General features: G+C 48.9%; 2 protein-coding genes and 1 pseudogene across 2 annotated transcripts in view; all 3 read left to right on the forward strand.

Moving 5' to 3' along the window:
- Nucleotides 1–16266, forward strand: part of LOC144754225 (E3 ubiquitin-protein ligase TRIM39-like) — a 574742-nt gene that overhangs the window by 150490 nt on the left and 407986 nt on the right. The window lies entirely within an intron of this gene.
- LOC144754224 (E3 ubiquitin-protein ligase TRIM39-like) overlaps nucleotides 9155–16266 on the forward strand; it is a 168030-nt gene continuing 160918 nt past the window's right edge. Inside the window, exon 1 of the mRNA XM_078641813.1 lies at nucleotides 9155–9833. Within this exon, the coding sequence (XP_078497939.1) occupies nucleotides 9561–9833 (273 nt within the window). The 5' untranslated portion in view covers nucleotides 9155–9560. The remainder of the gene's footprint in view (nucleotides 9834–16266) is intronic.
- LOC144754227 (microtubule-associated protein 1 light chain 3 beta pseudogene) lies at nucleotides 10890–11914 on the forward strand (annotated as a pseudogene).

Genomic DNA, 16266 nt, shown 5'->3' on the forward strand with positions numbered 1-16266 from the left:
CGTAGTCTGGTCAGGGTGGGGAAGGTATTGTCCTCTGCCACCTTGACCGATGGAAGGCCACCTCCTATGCTCCAAATGAAATGCTATGCCTTCAATTGATTCAGATGAACTCACCTTCATTGTTCAATTGTTGCATGAACCTTTATTATACATATTCAGCTCAACAAGGGAAGTTAGAATGTTCAAATCATTAAAGATATTTTATGTAAGAAGGCGTTTATTATTAGGGCTGTATTGAGAAATCATCATATAATGAGTTACATCAACAGAACCACTCATTGAAGTGCGTTCCCTGGTGTCATTTCCCATGCGAGCCATCTCTCTCAGGTTGTTCAGAAACTAAACCCACAGTTAGTTACAACTGTCAAGATGAGAACGCCCGGGCCACGTCCCTCTTAGCCACCACCAGAGCTAGTGCTACGAATATCAGGAGTGGGCGATTCAAGTCTACATCGTTTGTTATGCCCAGCAGCACCAGTTTGGGGTCCACCGGTAGAACCACCTCCAGCACGTCACCTAATTCCTTCCGAATCTCATCCCAGTATGTCTGAATTATAGGGCACACCCAGATAATGTGGTAAAAGTCCCCTTGCCCCTGACCACGTCTCAGGCAGTTAGTGTCACTAGCGTGTCCCATGCGGTGCAGTCTTAGTCTGTCATAATATACCCTATGCAGGATTTTATATTGGATGAGCCGGAGACGGGACTTAATTGCGGCTTCCCTTGGATGCATCAAGGCTGTCTCCCAGTCCACTGTATCTATCTCCCCCAAATTTTGCTCCCATGTCTCTCTAAGCTTCCCTAGCCCATCTGGCATATTATTTATAGGTCAGGGAAACTAATTTGCAAGGGATGCGTTCCTGCAGTGAACGACCCTCGAACGGGGCGTACTCTGGCAAGGAAGAGGTGAGCGCCTTCTCCGTCCGCCAAGCGTGGCACAGTTGCGCATACTTCGGATACTGAGTGCGGTGCAGTCCGTATTCTGCTCACCAGGTCCCCCAGTACGGAAATTCCAATGTCATCCCATCTCTTAAACCCTCTCAGCGTATTCAATTCCTTTAACCACGCGCAGTGCCATATTGGGGTCTGTTTTGTTGGTTTGTGAGTCCATGTAATCGTCCTGGTCGCTCTCTCCCATACCTCTATTGTAACCCGCGTTGCTGAGTGCAGTCTTTCCTTCCCTCTACCCCCGTATATATAATGCAAACAGGTGCACTGTGCCATTGTCCTTCTCTCTAAGTTGTATGTGGGGTGGTCTGCTGGAGCGTGAAGCCAATCGTTGATCGGTGATAAGTGTTCTGCCCAATAATAAGCTTCGATATTCGGCAGGGAGATCCCCCCCCATTGTACTGGTTCCTTTGCATTGTACCTAGGGCTATCCTGGATTGTCTCCCCAACCAGAGCAATGACCACAGCTCAGCATTTATATCTTTAAAAACCTGCCGGGGGAGTGGGAAATATTCATTTTGTAGGGCATACAGGAACCGCAGTAACGTTATCATTTTAAACATTGCAGCACGCCCTAAAATCATAAAGGGGAGTGTCTTCCACCTAGCAGCGTCCTCAACAAAGTTTGCGAGCACCCGCTTGACGTTTCTCTGGTATGAGAGGTTCCTATCCATAGTTATATATATCCCTAGATATGTAAACCCTCCGTCCGTGACTCTAAGAGCACCGGGCATGAGGGGCCAGTCCTCTCCCCGTCTGGGGGTATATAAGATCGACTTATGCCAGTTCATCTTGTAACCTGCAGGGCGCCATAGCCGCTCAACAGGGTAAACAGCACCGGGATCGTAGTGGCTGGGTGGGTGACATACAAGAGGACGTCATCCGCATATAGCGATATTTATTCCTCATACATGTACGTCTGCTCAATTTTAAACCCTCATTTTTTTTCCTACCTAATTTCACATGATGCTTTTTCTATAGTAAGGGCAAAGAGCAACGGGAACAGGGGACATCCCTGCCGGGTCCCTCTTCGTATGGGGAAGTCCTCTGACAGTACCCCATTTAATTTTACTCTGGCTCGTGGGTCTGTGTAGAGGAGTCTCACCCAATTCCGGAACTTGGGGCCAAATCCAAACTTGATTAACACTCCCTCAAGGAAAGGCCAATGCACAGCGTCAAACGCCTTTTCGGCGTCCAAAGATAAAAATACATGGGGATCTTGACTATTGTCCACCTCCATCAGCCAGTTATGGGTTCTCCTGAGATTCAACTTAGTTGCCCTATCCGGCAGGAAACCTGTCTGGTCCAAGTGGACCAGGTTGGGAATTACCCATCGTAGTCGAAGGGCCAAAATTGTTGCCAAGAGTTGAGGAGAAGTGTGGCTCACTGGTAAGTGGAGAAGTGTGGCTCACTGGTTAGAGCGGCAGACTCTGAAGCAGAGATCAGGCCCCGGACCAGGGTTCAAGTCCCGACGCGGCAGGGTCTTGGGCCCAATGTCCGCGGACTCGATAATTCTCGCATCGGCGCCTACTCTAATCATGGGTCCCAGGCTGCAACTCTGGGCAATAACTTGCTTAATCTCCAAACCGCCCCAACAACACTGGGATGCCTGGCTTCACCTTGGGGGTGCCCAGGAGAGGCATCTCACAGGGAGAGCCAGGAAGGGTTCCACAGCGTTATACAGCGCCGGGACGCCCCGTTGGGGCAGCTGTGCGCTTTACAAAATACACTACACTACAGTTTAACCTCCACGTTCAGGAGAGAGATGGGGCGATAAGACACGCATTCTTCGGGGGGGTTTACCCTGTTTATAGATCTGAACAATTGTGGCCATACGAAGATCAGGCGGTAAGATGCCATCTTGGACTGCCTCCTCGGACAGGGCCAACAGGTGGCCGCCAAGGAGATCCGCAGTTTAAAAAAAAAATTCAGCAGGAAACCCGTTCGGGACAGGAGATTTCCCCGGGCCGAGTCTGGCCAGGGCCTCTTTAATTTCAGTGATTGTTATCTCACCCCCAAGGCTCAACTGATCCTCTTCAGATAAACCGGGGGTCTCTATGCTGTCGATGTATGTCAGTGCACCTTCTAGCGCTCCCAGATCCCTAGCTTTGTAAAAATCTTCATAATAGGCAGCGAATGCTTGAACTATCTGGACGTCATTCCGCCTAATTTGCCCCTGCCTGTCAAGCACCTGTTCCACCCATCAGGGCATCCTGCTCTCGCCGGCTTAAACACGCCAGGAGCTTTCCAGACTTATCCCCTACATCATATAGTATGTGAAGGGTCGCCTGTGCCTGCGTTTTGGCTTCATCCGTCACTAGGGCCTTGTATTGCTGTTGTTTGTCCACTAGATGTCTAAGAGTCTGTGCGTCCCGGTCAGTCACATGCCTGCGCTCTAGCTCCATGATATGCATTTCAGCTCTTCCTGCACTTTCCTTTTTTCCCAGGCTATCCTATTTTGGACCCTGTCTCGCATAACTGTCTTAAAAGCTTCCCAGATAACTACACCTGACAAAACCGATCCTATGTTTTCCGCAAAGTATACCTTTACATCTGCCCTGAGTCCCTTCACAAATTCCTTGTTCTGCAGGTCCCATGCCAGCAGACGCCATCCCCCTCCCCCCGATGCATGTCTCCCACCCAGCCGCACCAGAAGAGGTGAGTGATCCGAGATACCACAAGCTTGATACTCCGTCACATCCTCTACGCTAAGGGCACGGCGCGGCAGGAAGACCTAATCCAATCTGGAATACACCCTGTGAGCCCCTGCGAAATATGAATAGGTGTTGGCATCCGGATGCAGCCTCCTCCAGACAACTATTAGCCCAAGAGTAGAGATGGTCCTAGCTAGGGGAGTTATTGTGGAGTCACCAAGCCGATTCCTTGACCTGTCCCGCAGAGATGACATAACATCATTAAAGTCCCCTCCCACCACCTGCAATGTATCTGGTGTGTTCAGGAGGATATCAGTTACACCAGACAGAGTTCTAGCCTGTAGTTTCGGTGGTGTATATACTGAGATTATCGTGAGTCTCTGGCGTCCCCAGGTTCCCGTTACCCCCACGTAGGTCCCCAGTGGGTCCGTCCATGTCTGAGTAGCCACAAAGGGGGGTGACTTCTTAATCAGGATAGCAACCCCTCTGGAGCCTGTTGTGTAACCTGCATGGGCCAAAACTTTATACGGTCCCCTCACCATCAGTGGCGTAGCTAGGGGGGCGGCGGTCCGCTCCAGGCGGCACAATTTTGGGGGAGGCCGCGCAGCACTGGTGGCCTGTTGCGGCCTTTATCATTTATTTGGGGACACTGTGTCCCCAAATAAATTGAAAAGGCCGCGCGTTTGAAAGTGTGCCCTGAGCGCACCTGACCTGTGGCAGTCACAGTGCTTCAAAAATTGCGGCCACAACGTCCCGGTCCCGCGTTTGAATTCGCTGTCCATCCCAGCCTCCAGGGCCGTCAATCAATCTTGTAGCGCTCGAGCGCTACCAATGACGGCCCTGGGGGCGACATAAAATAATTTATTATTTTGGCCCGCCCTGCCCTCGCCTCGCGATGAGAAAGACGTAGCAGTGAGCGTCATGCGCTTCACCGCTACGTGCTCTCGCGCTCATTTTGGCCTGGGGCAGTCGGCACTGTGCTGCTCTCTGGGAATCAACCACCCCTGGCTGCCTGCTATAGAGACCCTGGAGCGAGTCACAAGTGAGGTAAGAGAGCTTTCAGAGGGCATATTTAGTGAGTGGCAGCATAGATACCAACATGGCTTTTAAGTAGGATGAAAAAAATGGGGGTGGCCGAGTTAATTAAGGGCGTGGTTTTAAAACACGCTAAAAAGCTGTGTTTATCATAGTGTGTCAACTGACTTGTATTTTGCTGTTTCTGTCATTGCATTCAGATATGTGATACATCATGCTCACTCCGTCTACATGAAGGATCGCTGCTTCTTAGCAAGAGTTTCAGAGGTCCACTGCTTGACCTGTGTATGGTGTTTACCTGGGATTGCACTCACATGATTGGCCATCATTGTTTGCTCATTTCGGATTCAGTGCATTCGATTTGTGGTTCAAAGGTCGTCCAGTCGATTGCTTTGATCTGTTTATGTTGCTTGCATTTTAACGTGCCACCTTAGTGACGGCCATAAGGCTATTCAGATTTTAAAATGGCCCCTAAAATTTGCCTTGTAGTCATAAATTCAGACCCGGGTCCTTGTGAAGGAAGCTAGTCTAATATAAATTCTGCACCTGATGAGGGACTCACTGACAAGTTTTCATGTTTACTAGCACATAAACATAAATACCTTTTGGGCATTCAGTTTTGTACCAATATTAAACAGGTCACCAGTTTTTGCATCAGTGTGGATCCTAATTAAAGATCCATTGATGCAAATCAGTTTTGAACGATGGACTATATGGTTTACATTGAAAACAGAAGGACCATTCGACTGTTTAAAAGATGGAAACTGAAACAATAAACACCAATAACTAGCTCCAACATGCAACTAGAATCAACTAGTCTTGTCTATGTTGCTTTTTAGTAGTTGTCCAAAACCCATTTGCCACCAATATGATCTGAAATAAGACATATGTAACTGGTCAATTGGAATGTCTATAAGGAAACCACTTACATGAAGTGGGAGAGGATGTGGCCTAACACCTAGAGAGGACGAACTTGGAGCGGAAGAATCAGGTGCGAGTTTCGGCAGGGAGGCTCAACATCCTGTGATTCTGGGCAAATCAATTAATCTCTCTGTCCCTAACAAAACAAGCATTTGCAATGCAATAGGTCTCACATTAATGGGAGTTTAGGCTATTGGCAATGCAATAGCTTAAACTCTCGTAAATGCAGGACCTATTGCATTGCAAGTATTTGTTTTTTCACTAACGGCCCTGCTTACTTATTTCTTTTGTTTACTTGCGCCCATGCAGCGCTTTCATATTCATAAAGGCTCACCTACACTGCAGGTGTGCAATCAATCTTTGAAGAGGGGTGGGGAACCTCAAGTCTGGAAGAAAGCAACTGTCTGTGTGTTCTCTCTTGTACTGCCAGTCACCGGTGTATTCAACTGTGTAGCCTTGGACCGCGTCATGTATGTGCATGTAACTTGCATGATCGAGGTAACTAGGTAACTATTAGCGGCAATACTACGTGTCTCTCGGACCTCTTTCAAGTGCTCTCCGTCCTTTTTCCCCCAGCAACCCCACCCTCTCCAGGGGCGGCAATCTGAGGGATAGCCCTGGGCGCCACAAGCTCTAGCTATGCCTCTGCTCACCAGGAACCCACATTGAGTGCCCTGAAGGTGAGTCTCCTGTAATAGGACATTATCCGGCCCTACCCTCTTCACGTATGCCAGGACTAACCCCCTCTTCACTTTATTGCCCAGGCCGTTCACGTTCCATTTAAGGATCTTGGCACAGCCACTAACTTGGACAGCCTCCTGGGGACTACCCACTGTTGAGGAGGACATCAGGTGTAAAATACGTGTGGCGGCAGGAGTCGGGTGTTTAATACACAGGTGTATGTAGTGATCCCTACTTTGACTTGCCTAAAAAACTTAACAATCAGCCCCAACCAACATGTAGCCCCTCCCTCCCCCTTCCCTCCCCTGAAAACATTTGCCACCCCGCCCCCGCAATCTCCCCCCTCCCCACCTCCCTCTGCCCCGCTGTCCCATCTTCCACCAAGCGGCAGAGAATACGCTGATCGGGTGATGGAGGTCTGTCGCCCACCCACTCCCAAACACCCAACAGAAAAGAGGCCCGCTCTAAACCTTCAAAGTCACCACATGCAAAGGTGTGAACAAGGGCAAGCACGAACTAAACTAGATAAAGACCAATTAAACAATCCAATCGGGCGGGTGTCCAACTTACATGCTCCAGGCGAGACATTATCTAGACTTGGGCAGCCACGTCAGTCCCCTCTTTCACAAGGTAGAGTCCTGTAGGTCCCCCGGAGACACCACGGCTTCTGGCGTGGGCTCCTGTTCCATCTCATTGATTTCAACTGCCAAGGGATGCAGCGATTGCCCGTCCGACGCTCCCTCCTCCGATGAGGAAGCCTGAGGCTCTCCCTCCACATCTGAGCGCGACTTCTCCGCCAGGCAAGAAAACCAAGACCCCGACAATCGACTAGGGCCAAGGAATCCGTTGCTTCGTCGTCTCCGTCGTTCAGATCCAGATTTGGGGTATGGGGTCGCACCTGAAAGACGCTCTCCGCGACCCTGTCTCGACCTCTGCGATTTGGGCGCTCCTCTGGGGCCTCCCGGAGGCCTCTCCACATGAAGTGATTTTTGAGCACCAGTCGTAGGTCGTGTCAACGGGGGTTGTTCCTCCAGCCATTGCCAAGCCTCTTCCGGGTTCAGAAAAAAATGTGTTTTGTCCTTGTAGATCACTTTTAATTTGGCCGGGAACAATAACATGTACTGAATTTGGAGGGTTCTCAATGTTGCTTTTACCGAGTCATAGGAGCATCGCTCCCTCTGCACTTCCTGGCTGTAGTCCGGAAAAATCATTATTTGGGCATTGTCCTGCCAGATCTCCCCATGCTTTCTAGCTTCCCTGAGAATCCTGTCCCTGTCCAAAAAATTCAGGAAGCGAACAATGACTGGCCTAGGTCTCGCTCCAGCCGGTGGTTTGGCCAACAACGCTCAGTGAGCCCTTTCTATGACGAAACAGGTAGAGAATTTATCCTTTGGGAAAGTACGCAGGAGCCAAGAGTGCAGGAACGCCGCCATACTGATGACTTTAATTCCCTCTCTAAAACCTACGAATCGGAGGTTGTTGCGTCTTGCCCTGTTTTCTGTGTCGTCTACCTTCCATAGCAGCTGCTTATGCGACGACTGAAGCTCAGTCATACCTTTTCTCACCTCCTGTATTGTGTCTTTGGCCTCCCCCAGTCTCGTTTCCGATTCCTTCACTCTGTCTGCTAGATTTCTGAGATCCTGCCATAGGAGCGTAACTTCCGTGCCCACCGTTCCGATCTTGTTCTCAAGGGCTTTGCGGGAGGCCTGGATTGCGTTCATCAGCAGGGCTGTGTCCGAACTAGTAGTCGCAGAGCCTTCATCCTGAGGGGGGGGGTCTAGGGTCCCTGTCCTTTACCCTGCCCATGGTGCGCTGCGCCGTGTCACACACCCACACCTTTAAGGACTGGGCATTCTGGACGTTATCCAGCCCAATGTTCTGCTTCGCTGCCTCTAGGACCCTCACCGGTAAGTCCTTCTGTTACCACTTGTGAGCGTGCACCTCTGCCAAACCCCAGCCCCACCTCCAGCAAGCACTCTCCTCAGCCTTTCAACCCCGGGAGGGGGCTAGGATGGGCGGCCCGGGCACCTGGCCAGTCCAATCCACAGAGCCGGGACGAAATTGCGCCAGGCTATCTCCACGCTTACTTGCCAAGTCTCTCACTACTCATGCACCCCAAGGCGGTTCTCTGTCGGGTTGACTTGCCTGGAAAAGCCTGTCGCCACCACTGGTTCCACTATTCTGCGTTGCCCCGGGCGTCCCAGACCTTCAAACAGCAGTTCGCCAGCGAGCCCAGACCTCGCTTCCCTCCAAATCTGTGCCCCTCGTACCTTCCTCTGGCAGTGTCGTTGGGCCGTCCTTCAAGGTGCTCCACTGATCATGGGCCCCAGCAGGGGGGGGGGGGGGAGAACCCACCCGGTCCCCGCAAGATGGCGAGGGGGACTCCCTCCCTCCAGGCAGGCGGCCTCCTCAGGCCCTCTTCACCAAGGTCTAGGGGGTGGGGGGGGGGTCCCGTCTCAGCTCGCGTCTGGTCTCCTGTCAGTCCCCCTGATTACCAGCCGAGTGGAAGGCAGCCAGCTCACCCCACAGTCCTCCGCGGTTCCACTGGCACTTCACCGCTCCCTCCGAGCCCTGCAGACCTTGGTGCCAGCCCCCGCCTCTCCCAGCCACGTAGCCCGGTCCGGCGGCTGGCCGTGATTCTCGCCTCCACTTCGCCGCCCTCTGTCATGGCTTCCCCCTCCTCGGGAGCCGACGATAGTTGTCTCCGGGGCCCTCCGCACACCTCCAGGGCACTGGCGTCCAGGCGGGGATGCTCTTCGGGGCACCCACAGCTCCCGACGGGCTCTGTAGCAGCCAGTCGCACGGCCTCCTCTCTCAGTGAGGCCGATGCGCCATCTTGGGTCTCGCTAGTGGACCTCCAGGCTGGCCTGCACCGTCGCGGAATACGATACTGCCACAGCCTCCTCTTGCAGCCTCCTGATGCCGGAGGGGACATTGGACCCCCAGGGATCAAATTATTTTAAGTTTTTGGGACCTTAGGCCCCTGTAGCATACGTCGGATCACTTCTCTGCACCGGAGCTGTGCAGACTCGCGTCTCACTCCACCATGTTGCTTGCCACGCCCCCCTTCTTTTGTTCTAAGATTTAACATTCCACTGGCGTCGAGGGCGTGTGACCAGCAAGATGGCCAACAGGACGCGTCTCTAGGGAGCTCGATCACGCCACCGCTCAATCATCAAGCATCCAGTAACCACACGGGCGCTGCCTGCCGCCTTGGCTTGGGGAATGCATCTCACTACAGTTTGGAGAAGCTGTGATGCTTCTGAAGCACGATAATGCCCCAAGGAGGTCATTAGGCACTTAAAGGGAGATCGCTGCCTGATGGAGTCCAGGCTCACTGCATCGCTATCTGCATTCCATATCCTGGCTTCAGGGGTGGGGGGCCTGTGGTCACTGCAATGCAAAACGTCCGCACATCAGGTGGTAAATGAGCAGGCCTCCTGCCTGAGGGCGCCTGCAAAGACAACAGAAGAACTGAAGGTACCCCTCAATCCCTGGGGGGAGACTGCTGTGTGTGCCAGAGAGGCCTGCAAGTGCTCGACCAAGAGCCCTGCCCACTCAGAGTTCTGGGCTCCAGGAGAACCCCTGCTTGAGGTAAGCTGGATCAGGTGGCCCACAAAGGAAGGGGGGCTCCCAGGCGGCATTGGCAGCCGACTACAGCACTGGCTAGCTGGGCCTTGGGGGATGTCGGCCTGTTATGCTCTTGGGCTAGGCCCATGTAGTGAAGTGGCTCATTTCTTACATTGGTAATTGCAAAAACAACAATGATGGACAGAATGTGGATCAATGTCACACATTCACCCCAGTCCAAAGATCTGGGCCCAAATCCATCGTTTTTTTGCACCACACACCACCCTGGGTTAGACAATGGCGATATGCAAATCAGCGCTGACCCTGTGCCCCATGGGAACAGTCCAGTCCGAACTACAAAAGCCATGTCCTTCCCAGAACGGAATCAAGCATCCGAGGACCGGCCCGGTTTCGAGGTAACACCTCTCGTCAGCCCGGCTAGCTTGACTCCAGTGGTGTGTAGTGCCTGGGACTCACGTCTGAGCATCCCCAGTACACTTAGAGCGGTAATTGCAAAAACAACAATGATGGACAGAATGTGGATAATTTCTTACATTGTCCTATTTTTCACAATAACATTTCTGATGTGACCTTTTGCACATATTTGTGTGCACAACAATGTTGGATTATTTTCTCTGAAACTACTTTGTTTACTCATCTAGCTTCGCACAACATTATCATGATGCCTCGAACATAGTGTACAAGGCCCTTCTACGCACTATGTGCACATGTTGTTCTGTCTTCATCCATGGGGCGACAGGGCTATCTACATATCCATAACATTGCTAATCTATACGCACATCGCAAGACTGCTTTCTATTATAAATAAAGAGCACCCAAAAGAGTAGCAGAGGAGGCACTTCAGCTGACACCAAGGGTCCCTGCTTGCTGAGACAACACAACACAGCTCTCTGACATCTCCGTGAGGGAGTGTCCAGTTTGTGACCAAGACGGGGTCGTACATTCTCTCCCGCCAGGTAATGGGGTTCGATTGTCAAGATACTACATTTCTATGCCATCAAGAGCAGAAGATTAGTCCAAGGTCCCCTCAACTACAGAATGCAACGTGCTATATTATGCAAGTGTGTCTCATGGAGACAGAACAGCGGAGGCAGGCTGAGGAAGCGCAGGGGCATTTGGAGGAGGAGACTGGGCCTTGTGTATCTGCGTTCCTCAGTCCCCTAGCAATAAACAAAGGAGCGACATAGAGCCTGCTGGTCTGTAGAGGGCCCGCCATGCCCTCCGAGAAGAGTTTCAAGCAGAGGCGCTCCCTGGAGCAGCGAGTGGAAGATGTACGACTTATTCGAGAGCAACACCCAAATAAAATACCTGTGGTTATTGAAAGGTACAAGGGGGAAAAGCAGCTTCCTGTGCTTGACAAAACCAAGTTCTTGGTTCCGGATCATGTCAACATGAGTGAGCTGATTAAAATTATAAGGAGACGCTTGCAGCTGAATTCTAATCAAGCCTTCTTCTTGCTTGTGAATGGACATAGCATGGTCAGCGTCTCTACGCCTATATCGGAGGTCTACGAGCGTGAAAAAGATGAAGATGGATTTTTCTACATGGTCTATGCCTCTCAGGAAACATTTGGAATGCAATCTCCTGCCTAAAGCTATTTTCCTGTGTCCTGGTCGGCTTTATTTTTGTTGCAATTCCCTTCACTAGAAGGTAAAACACAGATTTCAAAGGGACGTCACCATCAGTTGTGCTAAGATTTTTACATCTACTGAAGAGAAACCGATAAACGCTTTAGTATTGATGAGCCTGTTCATTTTGGGTAAAAAACAAGACCAATGAGTAAAGTGGTTTTGATGGATGAAAGTACAGATTGTACTTTTAGCTTGCCAAAAAAAGAATGCGCCTCCTGAACCACGTGTTGGTTTGAATAAATGGTATTTTTAAAAAAATGGAGTGAATGGTCTAGTTCCTCAGTGTAAACTTCTAGTTGACTCTGAGTAGACCCTTCTTTCCCCTCCTCCACATGTCAAGGGATTTATTTAGGCAAGAACTGCACAGTTGCTAATGCATGACCTTTACATCTTACTCAAACAACGTAACTTATCGAAGTGCTTTTCCCTTACATCAGGTGAGAGCTAAAAGACTAAATAGGATGGGTATTATTTTAGAAGCGATCAGTCTCCTCTGTGATTCGTTGCATACCAAAGGGTATTGCTATACCCATAGCACAGAGGCCTGTGAACCTTTTAATATAACTGTAGCACAGGAGTTTATTTTATTTAATATAGAAGACAAATAAGTATCTTCCTGAGTGCATTCTCGCTGCTGCCGTCTCACTGTGCACATCAGCTGGCTTCCAGAATAGTACCATGCTTAAATGTAATCAAGTACATTTGTTCTTATTTCTTTCTTGCACGTAGAAATAGGTCAGTTAAAATCAAAGCAAATTATGAAGAAGTTATTGTGTCAGTGGATAGGTTAGAAAACTTTGTGAAAGCGATGAAGCGTGCAAACAGTTGTCAGCTTAAATCGTCACAGGTGTAAAGGTACATTTCTTTATCTGTGATCTATGCTTTAAGATATAGGAAGACAATTTTGTGCCCACCTATACAAAAAGATTCATTTCTATAATACCTTTCAGAACTCCAAAAGTGGGTTGTATCCCAACAAGATAACTCTTGCTGACGTATCTCATTTCCAGAATAATTGTGTGTGTTTATCTAGCAAAGTGAGACTTGTAAAAAGTATTGCTAAACATTTCAGGTTCCTTTTTAGCTTTAAACTAGATTGAAAAGTAAAATTGGTTTGCTGATGCTTTCACCGGCTTGCATGGGATGTGAAATCTTTAATTTCTGAAGCAGACATTACTACTTCAGGTGCAGAGATTCATTAAGCTAGGAGTCCTCGGCAAAGACTCCATATATATTTACAGGTATGATAACTGTATAAGTGAAAGCTCCAACCTATTTGAAAGGTAGGAAGGTGAAGAAAGCACTGTTTCTTCACCCTGGTATTGTATAGAACATTAATATTTTATTCGCCCTATAACATTTTCAATGTATTGCACTCACTGTTTACCCATATCTGCTTGTTTCCTCTGCTGTATACTTTTATTTAACTGTATCGTAAACTTCTGTTATGTTCTTGTTAGCTGCGTGAAAAAAATATTTTCTGAATTCATGACTGACAAGTATACTTGTAATTGTGTGATCTGTATGACTGCTTGTGTACAAACGAGTGTTGCTTTTTTAAAAGATTAATACAGTACTTATACACGGATGTATTACATCCACAAAAAAAAAAAAGTGTGTCTCATGTACCAGCAAGGGGGGAAAGGAGACAATAGAGAGACTCCTCAACTCTGGTGCTTCTGTACTGTAACATATTCTCTTCTTACTCAAATTAATCTGTCAACTTGCACCTACAATAATAACAATTGTTACTAGGGATATACAATGCCTGCTTTTCAATTACATAACAATACATAACTTTCGTTTCACCCTTAAAGTCATTCATGTTTGTTACCTGAACACTTCTGAGGGTTAGCTTCTCTCTTTTTGGATTTTTAATAACCGCATGTGGATAGATGGTGCTGTGTTGCTTTTTCTAATTCCTTAATTTATCCAAAAGTGTAGTTGTGTTGTAGGTGAAGAATTAGATGAATGTTTAACAGGTGGTTATGGTTCAGTGCTGTGGGGAGCTATTTTGTGTGGGGGTGGGTGGGTGTTGGTTGAGGGGACCTATTATGGTTTAGTATTATTTGTTTAAGCTCTAGCATTTCGTTCTGCATTACAAATAGCAATAGACAATCTACACAACTCCACCTTGCGCCGTAAGGGCTACCACTTGGGCTTACTTGCAATACTCGATACTAGATGCCTCAGTCGGGACAGTCAATACAGCACCCCATTACTGCGCTTTTATGGAATGTAAATGGGCTTGGCAATAAAGTCAAGAGAGGTCTGGTTGCCCAGTACATTAGACGGCTACAGTCGGATGTGGTTCCCCTACAAGAGCCATACCTAAAAGGATCCCACTGTAAGTTTTTGGTAAGCGGAGCCTACACCACATTGGCCCAGCCTGGATTTTCCAGCGGAGCTATGGAGTGGCAATATTGATGAGGGAGAACCCTCCCTTTACTGTGTTGAAAACATCGGAAGAACCCTTTGGGGTGCTACGTTGCAGTGCATGGTACCAGGGGGAGGACTGCCATAACTATCTTAAGTGTTTATGCCCCTCCCCGGCTGCAAGCACATACTCTTGCTAAGGTCACAGATATAGACATTGTGGGGGGAGATTTCAATGATTAGATGGCCCCAACTTTGGATCTTTCCAGTATCCAACAACAGATGCCCCATCCGTACGGCCTAGCACAGTTTGTCTCTAGCTTGGGCGTGCAGGATTTGTGGCGTCAGCAACACCCTACCACTAGGGAATATTCTTATTTTTTGATGCACATAAAGTGTACTCCAGATTGGATTATGTCTATGTATCCAAGTGTTGCATAGGGGAAGTAGCCCAGGCTGAATATCTGGCGAGGGGCCTCTCCGATCATTCGCCTTACTTTAGCTGTATGTGGAGGCCGCAAGAGGGGACAGCTACAGGATGGAAGAAAACAAACATACCATAAAATCTTGGATTGTGTTATGGGAGGCCTTCAAAGCTGTGCTTTGGGATACGACCCAAAATATTGTAGCTCAAAAAGGACTCCAGGAAAGGGCCAAACTAGAGGCCCTGGAAGATAAGATTATGCAGCTTGAGCCCGATTTGGCCACAGATCCCTTAAGGATGAGGCAGTTAGCGGCAAACCAGACAGATGGCAGAGACCTGGTGCAAGAAAAGGCCATACAACAAATGATGATATCCTTACACCATTATAAGAAACAGGTGTTAAGTCTGGGAGGCTGCTCGCTTGCCTTGGGCGCTGAGAAAGAGATGGCTACGTGCGGTGCGCAATCAGCCAGGGTAACTTCGCACCGGACTATCAACAATTATATGCTGCCATACCGCTTCACAACCCCTAGGCCATGCCTCTTATCAGACCCCGATTGCCATGCCAGCTCTGAACCTGGAAGATCATGAGTCCCTTGAGACAGACCACATTGGACAAGGCGCAGGATGCTACAGCTAGATTACGATCAGGGAAAACGTGGGGTGCAAATGAAATCATTGAGGAGTTCTATAAACGAAATACAAACCTGCTAGGGTCTCATCTCCTGAACCTGTTCAAGGAGGGGAAGAAAAAAGGGAAACTACCTTTGGACCTTTGGATAGCAATGATAGCGGCCCTCCTCAAAGAGGGTAAACCCAAAGACGGATGCAAATCATACAAGCCTTTATCCCTACTAAACGTAGAGTCCAAAATACTGGCCACAATTTTAGCAACATGCCTCCTCCGGGTGATTACTCCTCTAATACATCGCCAGCAATTTGGATTCATGCCCAGCAGATCGACCACCACAACTTTTGTAGAATACATATATGGCTGACCACTGTATAGGCCTGCCTGTTGCCTCATGTATTTTTATCGCTAGACTTGGAAAACGCGTTTGACACAGTTCCCTGGCCCTTCCTGGAACAGACATTCTCCGAATTTGGCTTTGGTTCACAATTCAGGGGATGGGTAGCTCTGTTTTACAAGAATCCGATAGCCATGGTCCTGATAAATGGGAAAATGACAGAGGAATTCCCTGTAGAAAGTGGGACCAGGCAGGGATGCCGTCGCTCCCCGTTGTTATTTGCCCTCACTTTGGAAATGCTGGCCTGTATAATCAGACAACACCCGGACATACATGGCTTCCGCACATAGCCAGAAGATACAAAGGAGGAAAAGTTGTCTCTATGCAAATGACATGCTCCGTTATGTGACAGAATCCAATGGCACCATCCTGGTCCTTTTCGATGCACTGGAGAAATATGGGGCCCACTCAGGATACAATATCAACTGGGCCAAATCAGTGTTGTATGCACAGAACCCAGTACCGGTATTGCCTATTGCCATGGGATCTCCGATTGTCGGTGGAAGGTTTCATATGTTTTGGGATCTTTATGGTTGCCCTTAAGGAGCTTTATGCTAAGCGTAATGTTGGGAGAGTCATCACAGATTTCCTGACAGACGTAGACAGGTGGAGGGGGCTCCCCCTCACACTGATGGGCTGCGCTGCGTTGTTTAAAATGATCACCTTACCTAAACTACAATATGCGCTTGTAAATACTTATGACCAAGTAGTTCCATTAGTGTTCACTAAAGTTAACATGTGCTGTGGGCACTATTGTGGGTGGGCGGCCACCCCGAGTGTTGCTTCGCACCCTGCAAAGGTCCCAGTATGGTGGAGGCTTGGCGCTCCCAGATATTGAGGGTTACTACTGGGTGTCTCATCTAATCTCCTTCAATGATTGGCTCTACTCCCCACAGGACCATGCAACATTTCATCCAGAACGGGCAGGGATGGAGAAACAAACACTTCTCCACTATCTTTACGGGGGTAACGGTGCC

Source organism: Lissotriton helveticus, chromosome 5_1 (genome assembly GCF_964261635.1).
Source record: "Lissotriton helveticus chromosome 5_1, aLisHel1.1, whole genome shotgun sequence".
Lineage (NCBI taxonomy): Eukaryota > Metazoa > Chordata > Amphibia > Caudata > Salamandridae > Lissotriton > Lissotriton helveticus.